Source organism: Chelonus insularis, unplaced genomic scaffold (genome assembly GCF_013357705.1).
Source record: "Chelonus insularis isolate UGA/USDA-ARS -01 unplaced genomic scaffold, ASM1335770v1 contig_76_pilon, whole genome shotgun sequence".
NCBI lineage: Eukaryota > Metazoa > Arthropoda > Insecta > Hymenoptera > Braconidae > Chelonus > Chelonus insularis.
This window is the reverse complement of record NW_023276741.1, coordinates 600,358-625,986: the sequence shown is the minus strand read 5'-3', so window position 1 is coordinate 625,986 and position 25,629 is coordinate 600,358. Positions and strand designations below refer to the sequence as shown.

Here is a 25,629-nt window from a genome sequence, read left to right as displayed (position 1 = left end):
CAAAAAATGATATCGACGTGGGACCAACTGCATTCGACGCGTAATTACGTAACTTAGAACTGATTAGATTTTCAGCAAAATCGGTCCAGCCATTTTTTATGCAGAATCAAAAAACTGAAAAAATAGTGAACTACCTAAATTCTGCAATTTATAAATTATACCATTTTTTAGACGGAATTTCGAGATCTTTTAAAAAATATGAATATCAAATGTTTAGAACAATTGTACAGAAATGTGATGACAGTATTTCATAGGAAAAAAAATTTTTAAAAAAAGAAATCAGCAATAAAGAAATTTTAAACTTGTGTTGGGATGGAGAAAATAGCGTTGAGGATAATAAAATAGTCAATGGTTATTGTTAATAATAAGAAATTATGTTAATAACGATTGAACATTGTTAATAACGAATCATTATCGATCATAATAATATTTGAATAAAAAATTTTTTAATTGTTATAAACAATAAAAATAGAGATCTATGCAATATATTTGAATTCTTTAAACGCGTAATTTTTTCTTTTGCTAAAAAAAAGTTACCAACAGTACGACATGAATGGATACTCATTCTTTTTGTTTATAACAATTAAATCTGTTATAAACAATGAAAATAGAGATCTATGCAATGTATTTGGATTCTTCTAACGCATAATTTTTTTTTTATTTTTACCACTGGGAAGTTGGTCATGTGGACCTTTCGGGTCGCACCCAGACCACTGCAGAGCACTGATATTACTTTTTTATTTATTTGAATTATAAGGTATTTTACGAGGCAGCCGTTCATGACAAAATCTTACAAAGTTTTCTTGCACGCAGCTTAACTATTAGGATAAACAGTTTTACGATCATTTCTCATGTAAAATTTCTCAGCGTACGTCTTTGTTCCGCTGGTTGTAGTAACGTAATACAAACAGTTTCAACATTAGAATAAATTAACAATAATCAGAGATCAATTAACGGTGAATACAGTTTTTAATTTAATTTGTTAAACAATAATGAGTCTATAATGTCTCGATGTCGACAGTGGCGTTTCTTGAAGACTCCGAGTTAATGTTTTATTTAGTTATTATTTATACAATGTAATCTTATAAAGTATTGTGGCTCAATCACGCTCAATGACAAAAGGGCCTATCGGTAATTATTGATTCGACATTTTCAACTATTGTTGATTCTTGAACTTAAATAATTGGCGTTTAATAATTTGAAGACTTTTTGTAGTTCTATCATTGTCATCATTTATGCTGGGTGCACATTTTTGTACAGCCCAGAAAGAGGAGGCTGCTTTTGATGAAATTTCACGATATTTTGTACATATCAATTACAAATTACTATTAAAAAAATATAAATTTATTTAAAAAATACTTTTATTATTTGTATATTTATGCTTAAGCAAGAATAACTTGTTACCAACTTTATAATCTGTTAGTGAGAGAACTTCATAGCAATAAAAAACTTTGATCACCAACTTGATAAAAAAAACCATACATCATTACTCCATGAAACTCTTTTTTTACTCAATTTTTGTGCAACGAAATTTTTTCAATTTCATATATTATGAATAAAGCAATAATGATATTTAATAGTATTCTCTGACTGTACTGACTGAACCACGAGCAACTTACTTTGAGGTAGTAACTGCCAAGAACTTCGTCAAAATTAGATATTCCAACACTCCTGAAAACGTGATAATAAGATGATAATAAATTCATCTAAGACCAAAACATGGATTCAGATTCTCTAATAATATACAAAGTACTCTTATGTTTGATAATATCTTATAGTTACATATTATAAACTGATTAATTGTTTATCATTCAAACTCTATGTAGCTATTTGCATTGTAAATTTAGGCATTGTTTCATCCTTTCTGTATCTGCATTCTTTGTAACATGCTTCATCTTATTCTGCTGTCTCGTTTACAGCGTAAAATATATCAACATTTTTTTACACAAATGTAGCTTCAATAAAACTCAATTGATGCAGCTGGTAATACGTAGATTTGTTGTGATTTACTTGCATTATACACTTGACCAACATTAAAGGGTTCCAGTTTTGGTCCACTGCATTCTACATGTTTAAATGGGTCTGTTGAAAAAAGTTATTTTTCAATTAGCAATAAAAAGTATATTTGACGAATAGTAACTAGCACATTGAAGAATTTGGCATTAGTGCTGATTAAATATAAATGTAGATGACAGAGTCACTCTGAACAATACTCACCGCTTTTTGGTTCAATAGCTGCAATATAGCGAGACAAACGTACTATTGGCAATGGTAAATAACCACTTTTTAATGGCATAACATCTAATGTTACGCTCTGTTCATCAGTATCATTAAGTGTGAGAATTCCGGCAGTACGACCACATACTGCCCACATAGAGTGATCAGTTAAAACTTCATACATTAATTGTGGTAGATAAGTAAAATTAGACAGAGAAACCATGCGCTTTATTATCACACATAAGTGGCAAATACTACCGGCTCGACAGAAATCACCTCCATTTCCACTAGTTTCAATTTTCGATAATATCATGAATAAAGTCTGTAAAGCAATAATAAAAAATGTTACTCGTTAATGATTTTACAAGATAAGATGACTTACATTGAAATTCGATAGTTCGAAACTATACTGGTATGTATTTATCAAATTTTCCATATTGCTGTGTTTTTTAATATGAAGAGGATCATCATAGATGTCAAGCCCTCTTATTCCTTCGATGCCTTGGACAGGAGAGTATTTTACATAAAAATTGATTTGAATTGGTTGTGACGGATCTTGGTGTTCATATGACTCTAATTCCCACATGTAAAAATTTTTTATTCCAGTCCTGATAATCTGTTTCTGAGGAGTAGCTATGTTAAGACTTTTTAGAGATATTTTTGTCAATGCATTGGTCGATAATTTTGGTTCGAACAATTGTAAAAAAAAATTGGTTACTCCAGTGACTGCGATTTGCAAATATTTCTTTTTCCCAATAGTGTAAACTTTTAACTGAGATATCAATGGAAGCTCAAAATTCAAAGGTATTTTTATCTCTGGACCCCATGATAATTGAATGAATAACTGTAACAGATTATATGCGAAAATATATTAAGCGAACTTTAGTTGAACATTGTAATTAGAATATATCTTCCAGCTGGAATTCTTCATCGGAAATTTTCAATTCAGTCAAATTCAAATATTCAATAGAATCCAATTGGTTCTAAAAAAAGTTTAAATTCGATTATTTCAATTGAAATTAATAAAATACAATTTATAACCTGTAGAATCGGATTTGATAGGAAGCGCATCTAAATCACGACGTGTTGTGAGTGAGATATAATGACATAATGAGAAAAGGTGATGTGAACATGCCACCTAGCTGTGAGCAACTTGTGAATATGGTATATGACAATCGTGACGTAAATTATGAACGTAAAATTGAATTGACAAACTATCAAAAGTGTAAGACACGATCTCATCAGAAAAAGCCCTCTCCTACTGGGCTGTACAAAAATGTGCGCGAAACATAAATAACGTCAATGATGAAATTACAAAAACTCCTAAAATCATTGAACGCCAATTGAGTCGATACTGATTAGACATTATTGTTCACAACTGAATATAACTTTCATTAAACATGAATTATTTATAACAATATGAACTTGTTATAAACAATTGACAATTGTACTTATTAAATGAGCAATGTGTATATCATATGTATTTGGATGTTTTCATAGCAATAAAAAACTTTGATCACCAACTTGATAAAAAAAACATATATCATTGCTCCATGAATAAACTCTCATTTTACTCCATTTTTGCGCAGCGAAATTCATTCAATTTCGTATATTATGAATGAAGCAATAATGATATTTGATAGTATGCTCGATCGAAAGCTAACATTTTCTTGCCTTGCAAATTCTTGATTTCAGCCAATGTTCATGTTAGAATAAAATATTCTAATTCTAAAAAATATAGCCTGCAAAAATTATCATTTCATTTGTATAGAGACACGGCAGTGCCTCGTCGTGACGTAAGGGCAAAATGGCGGCGATTTATGCTTGGCGCACGAGACACTACCGTATCTTTTGATAGCAGCAACGGTCGGCGTGAAGATGGCGGAACTGTGGACAGTGACAGTTTTTCGTGCTTATGTGTTTTTAATATAAAGTGATTATATATCTGTTATAAGTGACTTGTACTCTTTTGAGACATTGAGTTTTATAACAATTATTGCTTTTCGAAATCAATTGGCGAGAAAAAAAGACTGAGTTTGGCTAAAATTGATAAAAAAAGCAGCTATGCTGCTTTCTTCCCCCCCCCCTTCCCCTTCCCAACAGTCTAGCTACGTCACAATGGCAGCGCAGGAAGACGTAGAACTCAATGCTATTGAGTATGGGTGTGAGGTAGAAGTCAGAGACTCGCCTTCCCCTTTGGTAGTAAATAATAATTCTATGCAGCATAATGATGCTCTTAATAATGATTCCGTCTCTCTTGATGAAGCTCTCAGTCAAACAGCAATGCATATCGAAGAGCAAAACTACTTAGACACTTTCTGTTCTTCTTTGCCGGGTGTTGCAATCTCTACTTTACCTTCTCCGGGTGTTGCAATTTCTACCTTACCTCCTCCTGACACTGTTGCTAACCCTAGTCCTTCTCCTTTGGTAAATGGTATCTCTTGTTCACCAACATCCGATATTCTAGATCCTCGATTACGGAATCTGGTTCTTGGTGAGATAAAAAGGCGTACCCCTGACGATCCATCTCGTGATTTTAATCCATCTAAAAAAACTTCCTCCTCTGACAAGCCTAGACAGGTCGCTAGGACTCAACCTTCTCCTAATTTTTACAGTGTATATAATCCTGGTCCTTATGAAATATTAGTGAATTACAAAAAGACTGACGTAGTAAATAATGGCATCACTTCTCTTGCTAATGATAGTAATCCGGCCTCTGAACCAAATAAGAACCGAGGCCCCCACCCGCTTACAGTAAGTAAGCTTGTACACCAGATTCTCATCAAAGCCAATCATGGTGACGACATGCTTGCTATTGGAAAAGTAGGCATGCACGTGTCCATCACTCTAGAAACCAGAGCTACGGCTAACTTTCTAGTGAATCACCCTACTCTTGTGGCAAAAAGCTTTAATGCCTTTATCCCCTCCTATAGACTATATAATCGGGTGGTTATTCGGGGTATTACCCAAGAGTTTACCGACGAAGAAATTCGTTCAAACATTAAATCCGAGGTTCCTATCCTGGATATAGCTAGACTCCATAAGTATGAGAAAAACGATAAAGGCGACAGGATTAAAGTCCCCTCTTGCTCTATCTTACTCACATTTGATGGTCTATCTCGTCCCTCCCATGTAATTTTTTACCTTATAAAATTTGAAGTCCATCCTTACTCTTCAATGGTAAGGATGTGTGATCGCTGTCTTCGCTTTGGGCATGGTTCTAGTATCTGTCGCAGCAAGCGCAGGTGTGAACACTGTGGTGAGACGGGGCATGCATTCTCCATGTGTAATAAGCTGGATGGTCCCCCTAGGTGCGTGCATTGTAAGGGCAAGCACTCCTCTAAGCATAAAAGATGCTCAGAGTTCATCCTTCAACAGAAGATCCACAAAATGACTTCTGAAAGGTGCATTTCACATGTTGAAGCTAAACGTTTGTTGTCTCCTAATGTTACGTCAGGGACTTCTTCTTCCACTACCCCCAACTTTGTTGATTTTCCTCGTTTGGGTAACGTTACAGCTTCTGAGCAATCCTCTCCAAATGTCTCTGCTACTCGCCCTAATCTTATGCAATCTTACAGTAAGATTGTTAGTTCCTCTCCTCTCACTATGGCTCATATTAGCAAGAATGAAAACACCTCAACTTCCTTTAGGCCCGGCTTAAGGGAAATTAGAAAGGATGCAACCCAGCTGGTTAGTAATAACCAAAAAACTCTCCAGGAAGCACACAGGAATGCCCTTATTACCCCAAATGGACGCATCCCCTCTTGTGGTGAGGCCTCTCTTTTCAAAAATTTTGTTCCTTCATCTAGTTCACCGTCCCTTCCCTCTATGCCTTCACTTTCCTCTCCACCAATTCCCTCGAGCCCTCTTATGTCCAGCAGTGTAAACTCTCAATCGTCTTTACCCCCTCCCTCTCTAAGCAATTTCGTGAGTCAGCTATCTGAATTTCTGTCTATTCTCTCAAATGCTCTTGCCCCTCTTCTACAAATGTTGAATGTCAACTTCCCTTTCGATGAATTACTCACTAAGTGTAATGAGCTTAATTCCTATCTATCACAGACCCACTAGTCTTTAACTATGGCCTCCATGTCACAATTAAGAATATTGCAGTGGAATGCCAGAGGCATTTCTAACAAATCTGGTGATCTTGCTCAAATAGCCTTTGGGTATGACATCATCCTAATTTCTGAATCATGGTTGACACCTTTCACTAATTTTTCAATCAGAGGTTTTAACATCGTTAGATTGGACCGGTGTGGTAGACGTGGTGGTGGTCTAGTTACTGCTATCGCATGCCACCTGCCTTATCAGCGCATTGACTGTATCGTCTCCGTTCCAAATTTCCTCGACACCTTAGCGGTTTCTCTTCAATTGTCTAAAGGTAATCTACTTATTGTCAATGTATACAAGGCTTATAATACAACGATTAGCAGTGCACAATGGACATGTCTCTTTGAGTCAATGGTAGGATTCTCCGGTAAATGTGTAGGGGGCGACTTCAATTGTCATCATTTCAGCTGGGGCTGTGCATCGACCTGCTCTGGTGGTGTTTCTCTAGCCAATGCTCTAGAAGATTCTGACTTTTTGCTACTCAATGACGGAAGTCCTACTTGGTGCCCGCGTCCTAACCAAGAGTCTTCCGCAATTGACCTTTCCTTGATCTCACCAAATTTATTTGCTCTTAGCTCATGGAAAACCTTAGTGAATCGAATGGAAAGTGATTACGTTCCCATTGATATTAGTGTTGGCACTTTGGTGAATACTCAGTCCTTCTTCTCTCACAAAATAAACTTTAAAAAATTTGATTGGAGCAAGTTCTATCTCTCTCTCGAAAACTATGAATCTTTTTTAGTTCCTGAGGGTGAATTAGCATCCCCCTCTCCGTGGTGGAATGGGGAATGCTCAAATATTTCGGATCTTAGATCTCAATCTTACTCCGTCTACTTACACGATCCCACTTGGGTTGCATACGACAACATGAAACGCCGTGAGGCAAAAGCTCGACGTTGTTTTGATAAAGCTAAACGTGATGGCTGGGCTAGCTTTTGTAAATCTCTGAACCGCTCTACACCCATCTCTGTTATTTGGAAGAAACTTAAAGCATTTAAACACAGACGTTGTGCCTTGGTGGCTCTTCCTTCATCGGGAGACTTGGAACAGCAAGAATTACAATTGAGACTTGTGGACAATATGTGTCCTCCTATTGATCCATCCGCATTGCCTCCAGTCTTTCCTACTCATATTCAATTCTCTTCTACTTCCATTCCTGTTGATTCTCTCAATAGTCCCTTTTCTAAGTCTGAATTCAAAATCGCTCTTGATAATAGCAAAAAAAATTCATCCCCCGGCCTTGATGGCATTGATTACAAACTGATTGGTAAACTTCCGGAATCTTACAAGGACCACCTCCTCCACATTTACAATTGCCTTTTTCAATCACATACCCTCCCTCCTTCGTGGAACGATTTTATTGTCTTCTTGCTTCCTAAATCTGAAAAAGGCAAATATCGTCCTATATGTTTGGCATCGTGCCTATTAAAACTCATAGAGAGAATCGTTGTCAATCGAGTGAATTGGTGGTTAGAGAACTTCCATTTTCTCCCCTGCTCACAATATGGGTTTCGTAGAAGGAGATCTTGTGCAGACAATCTGTCAATCTTAACTCCACGCATTCTAATAGGATTTGCTGAAAGAAAATTTACCCTAGTAGTGTTCCTTGACATCAAGTCGGCGTTCGATAATGTTGATCCTAGTTTTCTAGTTGAGGCTTTAGCCTATATTGGTCTTCCAGAGAACTACTTCCACTTTTACTTTAATTTACTTGCCTTGAGACGCCTTTTCTTTTTGGTTGGTGGATCCCTGACTGATCCTCGGTTGGTTAATAAAGGTTTAGGGCAGAGTCTAGTCTCCAGTCCCACTCTCTTCAACTTATATATCTCTAAGCTTGAATCTGTGGTTGAGCCTGACTGCAATGTTATCCAATTTGCTGATGACATATGTATCACTTTTTTCCATCAAGACTATGACGTGGCTCTTGAATCGCTTCAGCGTTCCGTGGATGGTGTGAGCGAATATCTTGCTGACCTAAAGATGGCTCTTGCTCCAAACAAATCTAAACTTGTCATTTTTACTAGAAGAAATATTCCACCTCAACCTTATCCACTACTGATAAATAACACCTCCATAGAAACCACCAACTCAGTTACTTTCCTTGGAATCACCCTCGATAGTAGACTTTCTTTCAATGCACATGCCGCAAATCTGGTTCAAAAATGTATTAAACTAATATCAGTTATGAAAGCCCTTAGATCCACCTGGTGGAGCGCTGACCCTATCATTCTTTTCAACTTTTATAGAGCCACAATTAGAAGTGTTTTAGAGTACGGTTGTCATGTGCATCCTCCTAGTAACACTCAATTACTTAGTAAACTCTCGCGTATTCAATTTAAAGCCGTAAGGCTAGCCATTGGCCTAAGAGCTCTTTGCTATCCTCTTTTGTCTGAAAACCATAGTAACTTTTAGACCCTCTAAATATATAATTCTCTCTGACTCGCTTAGTTCCCTTATGGCTCTCTCAAACTCTGGTTCTCTGCACTCTAATTACATAATCTACCAAATCAAAGACCTGATTCTTACTCTGACGACCCAACAATCCTCTATGAAAATAGCTTGGATACCTTCCCATGTTGGTATCTCTGGAAATAAGGAGGCTGATGAGTTGGCGAATGTCGGATCCGGGAGAGGCTCTTGCACACCAGTCCTCCTCCCGGTCTCAAACGTTTTCCAAGCTTCAGACTCCTCTCATAAACAAAACGCAATTTTTGCACTTAGGGCAGAGAGTGTCAATGACAATAAAGGCATTCATTACTTTCATAATTATAGCAATTCCACGTTAAAACCCTGGTTTCTTACTCTTAAATTAAGCAGACCTATTATTGTCATGACTTCTCGATTGAGAACGAATTATTACAGCCTCAATGCTAGTTTGTTCAGAAAGAATATAGTATCGTCTCCCGCCTGCCCTTGTGGTCAAAACCTCGAGGACATCAATCACGTCCTGTGGTGGTGACCTTTATACAATGCTCACAGGAAAGCCTCAACCTTAACCCCCCCTGTGATATTTTTCCTCTTCTAATTAAGCCATCTCCTAACCTTCTCTGCGTCCTCTTTAACTTCATGAAGAAAACAGGACGCAGTGTTTAAAGAAATATAAAACTCATAAATCTCGCGCTTCCGTTAGTGCGGATAACGGCCGTAAAGTGCAATAGCGCTGGTGCCTAGAATAGAATGCTGTGTTAAAAATCCGGACGGAGTTTCGGTCAACATGTCGGTAATCTCAGGTGACAACATAAAAGCAGAGAAGAGAGACGTAAATAGAATCACAATGCCGTGTTTCATTTGGGGATCACCCCAGATCACCCCAAACCCCAAAGTTATCACCCCAACCGCCAGACGGCGATACTGTACATGTAAGCTTCTGTACCCCAAAGCCAGGTGGCGACAGTGTTCTTGGCACAGTCACGCCTACTCCCCTCCAAGGTGCGCACGCATAGAAAAAATGCTTCGCGGCAGAAAGAGCCAACTTGAATTCTCAGATTTTCCGAAATTCTTGGAAAGTTACAACTAAAAATTATCGATTGAATTCATTGCTTTAATTTATATATCAGTATATAAATTTGTTTGATTTTTTACGAGAGTGCATACAGTGTATAAGTGATTGTGCATTGTGTACGCAAAAATGCCAGCTACAAATGTATGTGCATTTTTCAAATGCGAAAATGTGTCATCGAGGATGCCGCATCTCTCGTTTCATCGCTTTCCTAAAAACGAAAGGTAAGTTTTTGAATCACTTTTCATTATTGACAGCTTTCGTCTTAGTTCATTAATATATTAATCAATTGATATTAAAAAATATTTGTTTCTATATATAAATACTTCCTTGCGTATCTTCAACGATTTTATATATGCTGAAGAAAAGAATATTTTTGAAAATTTTTTTTTTTTTTTTCAATTAAAAGGGTAGTTGGTTAGTTAGATATAAGTCGATCAACTTTCTAGTTAATATTTATTTTTTACAAATAATTCATTGCAGCATTTAAGTGTTATTATATCACGATTTTCTAAGTTTTTTGAATCGAGTTACTTTGATAAAAGTGAAAGTAGTAATATAGAGAGATTTTATAATCACTCAACTTTAATTAATGATATTATCAACCCTCTTTTTGTCTATAAATAATTTTTAAAATAATTGTAACGTTTCTATGAGACATGGGCTAAGCTGTTTTTTTCATTTAAACTTTTTTGTTCATCCCATGGTTTTCCCCAGTCTCCAATCTTTTAAGCTGCTTTAGATCAGTATTTGTACCAACCATTATGTTTATGTGTAGCAATATACCGATAAAATGAGTTATTTTTATGGACAATATATTATTTAAATCGTTCTCATTTTGGTTAAAGGGTTTTAATATTTGGGCCCCCGAGCGCGCTTTTCCTCTTCTGGCGCTAACGGGTGCGACAGAGAGCAATACATATCTCTCTGCTTCACTCGCACTCACACAAAACTTCTGCGCACGCGCCGAGTATAGTAGAGCATAAGTGCGAGTGAAATGATCACTCGAACCGTAAGTGTGACAAAGACACTATACGGTGAGGGAAGAGGGGATGTTTTGGGCTCATGCTGGTTACTTCAGAAGTCTTTCCAAGCTCCAACTTTATCAGCGCGAGAATTTTTCTAAGTTCTTCGCGCTTTAAATGTGAGAGAAAATTTTTCAATTTTAGGTCCAATAATCATATATATAGATCGATAGAGAATTAAATTTCCTGTCGATCTAGCTATACTTTTTTAGGTACTTTTTTCCGATTTTTTAAAGCAAAAAATTAATTTTCTAAGAGAAAAAAAATTTATATCTCCCACATAATTATATCAATCAATCTTCAAATGTAGAGAAAAAAAAACATGTTCTCAGATATGTCAAGAACATGTATGTACATTTTTTTCTTCTCTTAGAAAATTAATTTTTTGCTTTAAAAAATCGGAAAAAAGTACCTAAAAACGTATAGCTAGATCGACAGGAAATTTAATTCTCTATCGATCTATATATATGATTATTGGACCTAAAATTGAAAAATTTTCTCTCACATTTAAAGCGCGAAGAACTTAGAAAAATTCTCGCGCTGATAAAGTTGGAGCTTGGAAAGACTTCTGAAGTAACCAGCATGAGCCCAAAACATCCCCTCTTCCCTCACCGTATAGTGTCTTTGTCACACTTACGGTTCGAGTGATCATTTCACTCGCACTTATGCTCTACTATACTCGGCGCGTGCGCAGAAGTTTTGTGTGAGTGCGAGTGAAGCAGAGAGATATGTATTGCTCTCTGTCGCACCCGTTAGCGCCAGAAGAGGAAAAGCGCGCTCGGGGGCCCAAATATTAAAACCCTTTAACCAAAATGAGAACGATTTAAATAATATATTGTCCATTAAAGTAATGAAAAAATTGATAAAAAAAAATTTTTTTTTCTGAAAATATACCTAAATATCCCATTTTTCGAAATAAATTGCCACAAAGTAATATTTATAGCGCTAAGTATTTTTTATTAATTTTCTTAGACGCGACTGGAGCTTTCGTCATTAGTGAAGCTTCAGTCGCGAATAACTTTTTATCTATCATAAATATGAAAAAAGTGTTCAGTATTTTTTTCATTAAAATTAAATTCTGAACAACTTTTATTTAAAACATTTTTTCATATCTATGATAGAAATCGAGAAATTCGCGATGGGAGGCGGCTTTTCGCGATTCCCCCCCCCTCCCCCTATGCGTGCCAAACATTCTTGACCTACACCATCGTATTCCTCGCAAAATTTTCGATCTAGTTATCTATTAATCATCACTTTGGCCGCAGCAAACCAAAATTATCCCATTTCCCTCATTTGACTGGACTAATGTTAGAATATATGTATAATGTTGAATTTATAACAATTTTTCTATACAGCTTTTATAAAATGATAATGTTTCAAATACAAAAGAGAAAGAACAATTTTTGTTTTAATAAGTCAATTGAAGATGAATTATATAGTAGTTTAATTAGTATTTAAATCGGAAAGGATTTTTATTTACATAGGAAAAACAAATAATATTATAAACATTAAGGTTAATTTTACTGGTTATAGAAATTTCTTGCAATCTTTTAAAGTATATTATACATGAGTTTGAGTTCAATATTACATTAAATTTACATGATTGATTTCAATTAAATTAATTCATAGCGATTGTACAAATGCTAAAAAATTGGTAGTTCGAACGAACTAGAGTAAATTACTCTTAGCGTTATTAAGATTGTCAAGATAAATAAAATAATTGATGATATTTTTTGTTTTTTGGCATTAGTAAACATTGTCTGTTTGTAATGAATCATTAAATTATATTTCATTCTATTTTTGCAGCCTTGCTACTCAATGGATACTTCGGAGTGGTAATGACGATCTGCTCAAACTCACGCCACAACAACTTCGTGAAAAAAGATTGTGTTCGGAGCACTTTGACATTAAATATTTCACTGGAGATCCAAAGAAGCGAAATCGTAGATTAGTAGGTAATGCTTTACCGAATAATTTTGTGCATGATAGTAATGATAGTGTAGATTGTAATAATTTTGTGCATGATAGTAGTGATAGTGTAGATTGTAATAATTCTGTATTGAATTGCATGCCTGTTTCATTACCAAATGAAGGAGAAACATCGTCGGTAGTACCAGAACAAAATTTACCCGCGTCGTCTAATCGCGAAAATCCCATCGATTTATCTTATGAAGATAATATTAACAATATAAACTGCGACCTTTTTCCATTCAGCTTACCCTCTCCCAATTCCGATTCATGCTCGTCTAATTTCGCGCTTCCAGATTTGACAGCTTCCAACGCGATAAACTGTACCGATGTTAAGAGTAGCGAAAATATTTATCTCTTAAAAAAGAAAATAGCAATGTTAGAAGAAAAACTTAATAATGCACGGAAAAGTATTAAAAATTTAAAACGTGCTCAAACCGGAAAGAAACCGCGAACCGTAACACCTACAACCATTTTACAAGATGCCGCGAAATATTTGAATAAAAATCAATTGTTGTTTTTAAAAATGCAACTTATTCGTGTAACCAAGAAAAGAAAAGAATGGACGCCATCCGAACAAAGTTTTGCCACCTCACTCTATTATGTCTCGCCAAAAGCCTACAATTTCCTTCGCGATGAAAGAAAAATTACTCTCCCGTGTGTTGGGTCTATACGTCAATGGATTAATAATCTCGAACTCGCGACAGGTTTCAATGACCGTTTGTTTAACATAATACGCGATAAAGTTAAAGGTATGTCTCCTGAAGAATGTGACGCGGTTTTGACCTGGGACGAAATGAGCATTAAAGAGCATTTAGAGTTCAATTCGAAAATTGATTTTATTGAAGGTCTCGAAGATCTCGGTGAATTAGGGCGAAAAAATAAAAATGGAAAATACGCGTTAGTTTTTATGATTCGTGGTCTTAGATTTTCGTGGAAATTACCGGTTGCTTATTTTATATCAGGTCAAAGCATTAAAAGCTCGACATTAGCAGATTTGATCAAGGCTTGCATCGTAAAATGTTTTAAAGTCGGAATCAAAGTTCGGTCAACCGTATGTGACCAGGCAACTACAAATTGTAGAGCTGTCAAAATCTTAGGCGCTAGTCAATCTCACCCCTATTTTTGGATTCAAAATCGCAAAATATATTTCAATTACGATATATGCCACTTAATAAAATCTGTACGAAATCGGTTAATTGCAAATGATATTTTAATTGGCGACGAACGAATTTCATGGAGAGCGGTCGAGGAATTATTTAACATTGAAAAAAATAAATCTTCGAAAGCAGCTCCGAAACTAACTTCAGCACATATTTATCCAAATAATTGGCAGAAAATGACGGTTAAATTTGCGGTTCAAGTCTTTAGCGCGTCAGTCGCGGCAGCATTAAAAACCGGGTCAATGAATGGAGTATTACGCGAACCTGCATGCATGTCAACGGCAGATTTTTGCAAAAAACTTAATAACATATTTGACTGCTTCAACGCTAGCTTTAGTTCAGATTCGAATCCCCTTCGGCGCGGTATTTCAATGAAATCTCCTCAAGTGATGGCGTGTTTAGAGGAATCTCGCGAATGGGTAAATACGTGGATTTACGACAATAATCGGGAATCACCCCCTTGTTTCGCCGGTTTGAAATTAACATTGAATTCGGTAATATTGTTCGCGAACGATCTTTTAGCAGAGAATATGAGTTATTTACTAACAGCGAGACTTAATCAAGACTGCATTGAAAATTTATTCGGAAATATACGTCGCCGGTCCGGAAATAATTGCAATCCTTCTGCGCTACAATTTAGACATAATCTCCAGTATATAATAGTAGCACGACTAGTTGCACCACCAAAAGGGGCTAACTGCATGGATGATGGCACTAATATTATGGTAATTTCTAAAAACAATGTAGTACACGAAAGTGATGATTCGCCGGTAGATATGCATGATAACGCGGTGGCTGGGGATGATGAATTCGATAGTAGTATGTCTGCATGTTTATTAGAAGAAGATGACAGCTATGATGATGTTCGGCCGATTACGCTTGAAACGTGCGCGATGGAATATGTTGCGGGTTATTTAACATACCGTTGCCTTCAAAAATTTACTTGCTCTAGATGTCAAATTAATTTAATAAAATCCGGTGAAAAGTTAGAAGATAATAGTGAATTGCTAATTTTTTTAAAAGCATTTCATACGAAAGATGGTGCGACATTTGGACACTTGAATGTCCCTTCCGATAATTTTTCCTCCTCCATAATGACCGCGTATAAAATATTTAATGATCAATTTCCAAAGTTCTTTTCCAGTTTGCAAATAAGTAGAACATTAGAGAAGGTGATATCTGATAATTTAAACAAAAATGATAGTTTTTGGCGTGATAACATTTGCATGGAGCATAAAAATTTCATATTATATTTATTTGTTCGTATGCATATATTTTATAATATTAAATGGTTCAATTCTCAACAGGGCTCTGAGTATAACAGTCGCAAAAGGAAAATGCTATTAGACCAAAATACGAATAATAAATTAAGAAAAGTCATGCACGAATAGGCAAATAAGAGGACCGTAGACAGCGTACAGCATCGAAAAGACTCATCGCAGATTGTATATATATATAATAAAGAATTTATTTGTTAGTAATTATTTAGATAATAACGACTAACTGATAAAACAACAAAAACCAAAAAAACAAAAAAAATTTTGCATGATATAATGTAAGCATGAATTGTAGAAACATACGTAAGTAATTATCCGTAAATAGTCGACGTAGAATATATTGTAGTACTTATTTAGTGTACGTGATAGATTGTAACATTTAATATGTAAATTTAATTCTTTTAGTGTATTTTATATACATTTTTCAGATTATTAGTATATCGGTATGATCATCTTCTATCACAAATCCGTCCCTCCTCCCAATCCTTATCCTTTCCTGGTGGATGATGTCTATCACCTTCTCGCGGTATCCACCGAGTGGAATCAGATAAAGATGTATAAGTGTTTTATAATTGAAAATTTTTTTGTAATGCCCAAATAATTTTTTTACATTTGCAACGTGTACATTAATTCACTTATATCTGACTCTAGCTAAGAATAGACGCATTATTTTTTATTCCTTTTCTTTTCAATATTTTATTAATATTGTCATCATTTTTATTGTAAGATGAAATTTGTATGTTATGTACTTGTTAAATTTGATGTACATGTTTAAAACACTGTTATTTAATAAATTTATTAACTTAACGTTTACTCTTTCCATTAAAATAAATTAATATAGTACTATTTATGTATTTAGTAAGTTTTAATTTAAAAATTCTTAGACCTATTATATAATGTATGTTCCTATCGATTGTATGATCGTTTTGTTAACATAGTTTCGCCACATTGTCTAAAATAAATTATTATCAATTTCAAACTGAATCAGAAGTTATTTACAGATATTTTAACCAGTCCAATTTTTTAAGTAATGCAATCTGAAAATTATATGTGACGTACAACTCGAAGTGACTTTTTTGTTTATCTGCTTCAAACATCCCAATGATGTTACTTAAAATAAACTACAATGATTGACTTCAATTTTATTGTCTAAGATCCGCTTTGCGGGATATAAGACTGACAACGACCAAACATTAGTACTAATTTCTGTATATACTGATAAATTTTTATAGTCTTAATTGAAACATTTCCTTACAGTGTTATGTTCATATTCTTCTATATTTTTTTTTAAAAAATAATGAAATGCTGTTGGTTAAATGATAAAAAGTATCTATAGAAAAATATGAACATAAAGCAATAGAAAATGATTGGGAAATTAATTTAATAGTTCATTATCATTGAGAGGATATTGGATAATGTAAAAATGGCATTTTTTCGCCAATTTTTTGCATGTGACAATTTGCAATAGAATTAAAAAATGAGTTATGTTCAATCGATAGAGAATTAAATTCTTTATCGATCGGTATATATGAAAACGTGTACTTATTTTTAGACATTTTTAGCTAAATTTCAGACGAAGTAAGACTTTAAAAATAATATCAAGATATGCGAGCGTTGATCGAGGTTCCGTTTGAGAGGAATAAACATTTCCAAACTTTTTCCCGTTTAAAATAAAATTTCAAAGCTCTTAAAAAATAATAAATGCATTTCTTCCTGGCTCCTCCGATAGTCGAGTCAAATGAGGGAAATGGGATAATTTTGGTTTGCTGCGGCCAAAGTGATGATTAATAGATAACTAGATCGAAAATTTTGCGAGGAACACGATGGTGTAGGTCAAGAATGTTTGGCACGCATAGGGGGAGGGGAATCGCGAAAAGCCGCCTCCCATCGCGAATTTCTCGATTTCTATCATAGATATGAAAAAATGTTTTAAATAAAAGTTGTTCAGAATTTAATTTTAATGAAAAAAATACTGAACACTTTTTTCATATTTATGATAGATAAAAAGTTATTCGCGACTGAAGCTTCACTAATGACGAAAGCTCCAGTCGCGTCTAAGAAAATTAATAAAAAATACTTAGCGCTATAAATATTACTTTGTGGCAATTTATTTCGAAAAATGGGATATTTAGGTATATTTTCAGAAAAAAAAATTTTTTTTTATCAATTTTTTCATTACTTTAATGGACAATATATTATTTAAATCGTTCTCATTTTGGTTAAAGGGTTTTAATATTTGGGCCCCCGAGCGCGCTTTTCCTCTTCTGGCGCTAACGGGTGCGACAGAGAGCAATACATATCTCTCTGCTTCACTCGCACTCACACAAAACTTCTGCGCACGCGCCGAGTATAGTAGAGCATAAGTGCGAGTGAAATGATCACTCGAACCGTAAGTGTGACAAAGACACTATACGGTGAGGGAAGAGGGGATGTTTTGGGCTCATGCTGGTTACTTCAGAAGTCTTTCCAAGCTCCAACTTTATCAGCGCGAGAATTTTTCTAAGTTCTTCGCGCTTTAAATGTGAGAGAAAATTTTTCAATTTTAGGTCCAATAATCATATATATAGATCGATAGAGAATTAAATTTCCTGTCGATCTAGCTATACTTTTTTAGGTACTTTTTTCCGATTTTTTAAAGCAAAAAATTAATTTTCTAAGAGAAGAAAAAAATGTACATACATGTTCTTGACATATCTGAGAACATGTTTTTTTTTCTCTACATTTGAAGATTGATTGATATAATTATGTGGGAGATATAAATTTTTTTTCTCTTAGAAATAGTATATTTCACACCTAGGGAGGAAAAGTAGACTAGCTCAAACCACGTGTAAAATTACAACCCGAGCCGAAGGCGAGGGGGGTAAACACGTGGTTTAAGCTTGTCTAATTGTCCTCCTTAGGGCTGAATATAATTTTTCGTCATACCTGAGTGGAAAGTTCAACCCCTCTCCAATGGAAGAGTGAACTTTCCGCGCAGGCATGACGAAAATTAATTTTTTGCGTTAAAAAATCGGAAAAAGTACCTAAAAAAGTATAGCTAGATCGACAGGAAATTCAATTCTCTATCGATCTATATATATGATTATTGGACCTAAAATTGAAAAATTTTCTCTCACATTTAAAGCGCGAAGAACTTAGAAAAATTCTCGCGCTGATAAAGTTGGAGCTTGGAAAGACTTCTGAAGTAACCAGCATGAGCCCAAAACATCCCCTCTTCCCTCACCGTATAGTGTCTTTGTCACACTTACGGTTCGAGTGATCATTTCACTCGCACTTATGCTCTACTGTATCCCATTTCCCTCATTTGACTGGACTACGAGTCTAGTTTTAACTATTTTACATCTGAAGACGAACAAGTGGTACTTTTTTATGTAGGTAATCCGCTTTTATGACTGCTGCGGGTCTACCTTTTTACAATAGCGTTATTTACGTCGAAAAACCCACGGGTTAAGTGGTCAATGTTTGGCGCGTGCTCAATTACTTTTTGATAATTGAAACTCTGCACCCTCATCATTGTCTTCGTCTTAATTTTTCGTTTTATTTAAAAAAAAATTCGAAACAAATCTATCAACTCCTTCGTTTTTTTATTTTTTTCTCTCCTGTTAACATGAAAGAGAAATTTTCTCAGAGAATGATGTTGGGAAACCGTTCGTCTCCCACCACTACATGACAGAACTTGAGCTCCGCCCTACGCTCAGAAACGTCTCTGAATCTCGACCATTCTGCCATCTGACAGCAACAACACGTATCAAAATTTCCGGCCACATCGTCCCATAAGGAATAAACTTCTATTTACGTCTCTCTTCTCTGATAAAAGCTTCTGTGAACCCAACACATGATGGCGCTGCTCCGAATTATTTGAGCGTCGCCTCTCAATCTAAGAAAGAGGAAAGACAAGATTTGTGTTCTCCTTTACTCCTTTACTCTCCTAAATAAAAGATTACCCCACCAAGTTATATCAATATTCTCTTTCTGTGTAAGTACACTATACGCTTTTTCATTTTTATTGCTACTTTTGGGTCTTTGCTGCTGTTCTTTTGCCCTTGGGTTTTTTAGTTGCAGATAAACGCATGCTATTTTTTGCGGTCTATCAAGCTACATAATAATTTTCAAGTGGAATTGCTTAGTAACTGCATAATTTGTGATTTACGTTGGGGATCTGGCAGGTCGACGCTCGTTAGGTCTATCTGCTGACTTTTTCGTCACTCTATTTTGCGCACTCATCTGTGGCGCTGTCATTCGTGACGAATATTCTCGACACTCACTATTTTCACGCCAGGCCCTGTAGACGAAGCAGAGATCCTTATAACCGATAACTTGACTAAAAGGTAGATTTCTTTTCTTTTTGTACGGCTGTACTTCTCTATGATGAAGCTGGAAAAGTCAACATGGAATCAGATGAGTTCGGAAGCGTTGTTACTATCAGAATTACAAACGCCAAGAAGACCTAATCCTAAACTCAATCTTTTGAACATCATTGAAGCCATTAATTAAGTCAGTGCATCTATTTCTGAGCATAGTGCAGTACTTGAAATGTTACCTGATTTCATGGCCAATGTAGAAGCTAGCTGCAAGGATGTTGAGAATTTCAAGCGTAAAAATACTAAACTCAGATTTGTGCTGGGGCAACTAACATCACGTGTCCATGAACTTGAATCACGTGGAATATCTGCTGCCTCTTGTCATACTCCTTCTTTGTCCTCCTCTGCCTCAGCCCTAGCTGTAGCTATACAGGCAAATACTACCTGTCTTCAGCATCTTATTAGACAGCAGGTTACGAATACAGAATTGTGTCAGGCTTTCCTGACAGTGACTCGCTCACCAATCTTTAACCTCTGGTAAGGACAGTGTTTGATGCTCTCAAGCTACCTGACCCTCTGACATGATCGTAAAATCCAGGTTCATGCGAAGAGTGCCGGCTGGATCTGCTTTCCCTGACATTGCTGCTGCTTCTACTTCATCACTGTCCTCATCTTCTTCGTCTGCAGTGCTTTCCTCAGTTTCTACTACTACTCCTACTGATGCTATCAAAAGGACAGTCGACTGTTTCTATAGTTATGAAATGTGCAGATGCTCACTCTGCACAGTTGGCTATTACCACCCAGCGTAGGCGTTGGAATTATTTTAACTTTATAACTCAAGGAGATTAGGCGAAAGTCATGTTTCCATGATTCATGACTGTGGACCTGAGAATGCCAGGATCAAATCTTGCCAAAAACAGGATTTTTTTGAACAAAGTTTCTAATAAATTTTATTTTAGATGTATTTAAACAAAAAATTTGTTAAGACAAAAAATCTCCTGAGCGAATTAAAATTTTATTTTGTTAAAACTGATTTTCTTAATGATAATACGATCCTATAATATCATTCAATACGTTTACCCTCAAGTTAATAAGAAATTTTGACAAGGATAAAATCGCGTTAAATAACGTCTAATCCTATTGCAAAGTTGAAAAAGATTCGCTTTTATTTGATAGGTAATTCTGACATTATAAAACTCTTAGTAAAATGTCATTAATGCCGTTAAAAGTCCAGTAGAATTTCGGGTTATCCAACTGAAAATTTTAGTATTTTGGCAATTCCCATCAAAAAATCGAAAAGGATTTCTTCTCGTTCAATGGGATATTGTGACAATCTTATAATCCTGTTAAATTACATGCATGCCCATAGAAAAAGTTTGCTACGAAACGTATGTAATGAGAAGGATTATACAGAAAAGATTATAATTGAGTACAAGAAATTGTACAGGGATTCCAAAAAAACTATTTGCAGGCAAAAAAATGTACGTGTCATTGAATTGTTGGTTATAAATAATTTTTTCCCCCTAGAACCAACACATTTTTATTAATAACTTCTTCATTATGCAGAAATCGACGATACTTCATAAGACATTTTTGGAAAATGTGGAATTTTTTGGAAATGGAAAAAAACATCTTAATTATTTTTCATTTATCATGTCAATTTGTCAGGATTACAGAAAAATTCTTTCCAATCGATCTCAAAACTATTTCTTAATATAAGACCGATACATTCAATCGTATAGTATTCTGCATTATCTTATAGCGAATTTTGAGTCAATAATATTCCTATTGAATTCCATCAAACCCTACTGGGAATGTGTACCTCAATAGGATACCTGAATAAAATGCAGGTGATTTCTATAGGAAAAAAAACCTTCAATAGAATTCAACGGGAAATTTCCGATACGATTTTTCGATTGAACTTCCTTTTCCAATTAGGATTGTTTAAATAGGGTTCATACATGAATGAACGACAAAACTTATTGCCAGACCTCAACTTATTTGTCACTCATTAATTAAATAAATTTCAAAAAATCTCACTACATGATCAAAGTATTTCTAAGTAAGTTGTACGGAATCTGGATATTTCAAATTTCAATCATTATATTCTAGATGGCAACTAAGAAACAAACTAACTGTTGTGACACGTGGAGGCCGACCAGTGCCGTACCACCTGATCCCCAAGTTCTTAACTCTGGAAAGATGGGCCGTAAATTATTATTTATACAAATTCTAAATTTTTGTTTCTATTTTGGGCACCAAGCCCCTCTCTCGGTCCTAGAATACCCCTGCCAGTGCAAGAGCGATGCGCCGCAACACCTCGCGCACCCCATGTGTCACTACCACCTGCCAATTAAGAATATGGGGAGGCAGGAGAATTGGGATCCAAAGGATCTCAGGGATTGCGTGTTAAGATCTTGAAGAGACAAGATCGATCGAAGCTTTGGTTTTTCAAGTAATTGTGTGACCAAGAAGGTCGAAGATCAACTCAAGTTCACTAAGGCCATCGGCACCTACTTGGAACCGCTGGAAACCAGAGACCAGGCCACCGTAAGGACAAGCCGAGGACGTTGAGAAGGAGGACTTCCTGTCATAAGAATCCACACCTTCGTAAGTCTAGCTTCTTTCTTGGTGGAGATCATAAGGAGCGTCGCTCGTGGCGTGAACTGTGGGCCTGCATTGTAACTACAGATAGTATTCAAGAATGCGCAATCGCAATTCATCCGGACTTGGGTAGTAGAGCTAGGGGCCATCGATTCATTATTACTTCGAGTTGTATTACCATAGAGTCAATGTTCGGTTTATATCGAGTCATTAAATTTGAGAATATTTGTACAAGATAAGTATTCAAGACCAGATAACCGGGGTACAACATATTGAATAATAATAGTAATTATACCTCAGAACTGGGTTCTCCTTCTTTGGATTGAACAATCTAAAGTCCCTAAACCTGCACCAGTTATACTCGAGGAGTCCCTGAACTGATGTGGAAGATTATTCTTTCATTTTTATTTAGCCTTTACTAGTGCTACAAGAACTTGCCGATCTTCGCTGTCCCCCTCAGCCCCCCTCGTCTGCCAGACGCTAAATTACAACAGATTAGTTCCACGAATCTACTTCGAGGTCATCACAACAGGAAGGCGTCATCGCCTGTGAAAAAAGTGATTTAGATCTGTCCAAACGCGATTCAAATGAGTATTAATATAATTCTGGGTTAAGTCTTTGACAATAAAGCTTTGGCACGTTTTTTTTTGGTTTCGTGTCTTCACAAAAATTCAAATTTACCTTTGAAGTCCGTAAAATTTATTGATAAATAAATAAAACTAGTGCTGCCCTCTTTGCCTAATGTGATTTAGTCGATTTTTAAGAGTATTCCATATTCGTTGTCACGATTGTTTGTTGGTTAATTTAGTACCAACAGACACAGAAATAAAAACTGATACTAGCAAAACTTTGTATCAAACTACCCGAGTAAAATCCTTGCTTCCCCCGTCCGAAGGAAGGAAATTGAGTACCTCGCCTACTAGGGCATAACTCTGGGAAATTATAACTCTACTCTCTTTGCGATGGCGTTTCCCAGGACGCGTATACCTGCGTCTTGAAACAGGCACAGGGATACACGTAACAAGCCCGAGGCCTTACGACATACCACTATGAGTCCGACCTAAATTGGCCAGTTGTACCTAGTCCTACATGTCATATTTTGACTTTGCAGCCGCAGGCACAGGGCTTGGAATTTGGCGTGTTACGCGACATATCTTAAAGGACACAAACATCTATGTAAACCCGGGGGGCCAAAACTACCCGAGTAAAAAAAAAACATGATCAATTTTTTGGCGCGCCCAAATGATTTTTCAGGCTCTCAACGCTGTAGCTACACTACGAGACATAAATGCTGTCCAATTTTTTGAAGGTTATACATCCGATTTCCTATACTCTCTTATACCAAATTCAGAGAGCATTTATGTCGCATAGTGTATTTACATTCAGTTCAATTGACTGAAATTTTATACTATAAGATTCAACTAAGTTAATTGTATTTTGTTAAGGCTGCATGAAAATTTGTAACTACCTGATGTTGTAGCGATTGTGAATCCTTTTTCATTGGAATTTGTGCAAAGAGGCCGAAGGCAATTTTGTCTTTTTTAAATGGTTCATAATCTGATAATAATATTTCCAATCGATCAGAAATAGTTTTAGCTTTGTCAGGTAATGTTATTTTTACACCTTTCGTAGTCCATACATTCAATGTAGTATGTTTTAGAATCTTATCGCTCCCATTCTGAATAATTAATTCGACATCTTGCATTAGTCCAGCAAAAAGATTTTTGCTATTTAAAGTAATAACTGGATGAGTTTTTGTAATATTATATACTAATTCTGGATCAAGTGACTGTAATTGATACTCTAATACGTTAAAAAGAACTATTGATATCCCATTAATTTTATAAAGTCCAGAATGGTTCACTTTTTCACTTATTACAAAATCATTCAGGCCTGGCTTGAGAATCAAATTTTTAGAAATATGAACTTTTTCAGATATTGTTCTATCATCAGATATTTTTTGGTTATCTTTGAATCGGCTATGAAAAGTTGTTGATTGTTTTATTCTTTTGTTGATAATTCCAACAGACCTTATGGATTTATCTTCTTGATGATTGAGATATGAAACTACTTCTGAATCATTTTCTTTCAAATTAGGACTATAAATGTGGTTGAAGGACGCTTCACAGGATCTGGAACAATAAACATCATTAGATTCGAAGAATGTATATAATTTTGTAATTTTTAACAAATGTCCAATAGAAATGGATCAGATCTAATCGAAATTCAGAGTAAGAATTGTGAATCGGCAGAATTCTGATTTTTTATGGCCATAAAATTTAACAGGATCAATGTAGTTTAGATCGTAGAAGAAACGTGTAAGAGAAAGAGGAGTTATGTTAAACAAATACAAGGACACAATTAAGAGCAAAAATATAGAACTGCTGCGATATATAACTGATATTATAATCCTAGATGAATTTTATCATTCTTATTGAAAAACAGAAGAAAATTCAGCGTACTTTTATCAGATCATAGAACAGGATTTGATCAAATTTTATAGGGAAAACAGCTCCAAAAGAAATAAATAGGAAATTGCCGATTAAATTTTATATCCCAACAGAATTATGTGAAAAGGGGAAATAATATTAATACTAACTTTGTTTAAGAGATCGGCATAAATTATCGATGATTATGGATTTTCTGTTTTAGTTGACACTTTTTACCGGTTTAAGTTGATAAATGTGTATCTTTTATTTAAACACACTTACAAGAAAACGTATTCCGACGTGTCATCTCCGATTATTTTGCGGCTAAGTTATTGTTATTTTGGAAGGTGTTCAATTCTAAGAGTCAGTATTTTTCTAAGAGACCAAATGAATATTAATCCACGTGGAAAATGATCAAAAATGCATATTCGTACATATTCAAAAGATGCAATCGATTTATATTAACCTTTCGTTGGTTCAGCTATGAGGGAATCGCTATTAATTTTTGTATTTTGAAATAGAAAATGAAGTTAGCATAAGTAAAGCTAGAGGTTCAAGCTATTCTCCAATAGAACTATGTAAAATTTATTACAGCTGTTGAAATTATTTTATGATTGACAATTATGAAATAATTAGATTTCAATATTGAAAAAAGTAAGATAGGAAAAAGTTATTTGCGACGTTGCTATACGTTTAGTGCGATGGAAGGCGTTTTGATCGCGTACAATAGTTGTGTTTGTATACATAGATCAGTCTATTTGAATATGTAGTAGTAGAAAGTAGACGTAAAGTAGAGATAAATAATGAGTAAAACATTTATAATTGCTGTTACTAATATTGGAAGGTAAGCCATTTTGAATTTATACCTACAAATAGAAATTCTGGGTCCCAAAGGTAAATTAAAAATATAAAAATACATGAAATTTTCATGCTTCAGATTAAGATTAAACAAGATGGAAAACGATCTGTCTTATTAGTTACAAGGGATTCCCGATTACTTTTCTGTTGAAATTGACGATATTTCTGATAGTAAACA

General features: G+C 35.2%; 1 protein-coding gene across 3 annotated transcripts in view; it reads right to left on the bottom strand.

The window, feature by feature from the left end:
* Positions 1-640: 640 nt before the first annotated feature.
* The window catches only part of SIDL (SIDL trafficking protein particle complex subunit 10), a 51,653-nt gene continuing 26,664 nt past the window's right edge, over positions 641-25,629 (bottom strand). For 2 of the 3 annotated variants that reach the window (XM_035090265.1, XM_035090266.1), the window contains 4 exons: positions 23,633-24,296; positions 2,600-3,061; positions 2,218-2,539; positions 1,721-2,082 (listed from right to left, as the gene is read on the bottom strand). In XM_035090265.1, the coding sequence (XP_034946156.1) occupies positions 1,958-2,082; positions 2,218-2,539; positions 2,600-3,061; positions 23,633-24,296 (1,573 nt within the window). In that variant the 3' untranslated portion in view covers positions 1,721-1,957. Of the gene's footprint in view, positions 1,672-1,720; positions 2,083-2,217; positions 2,540-2,599; positions 3,062-23,632; positions 24,297-25,629 lie in introns of those variants that run through there. The other variant, XR_004690861.1, reaches the window with a different exon arrangement.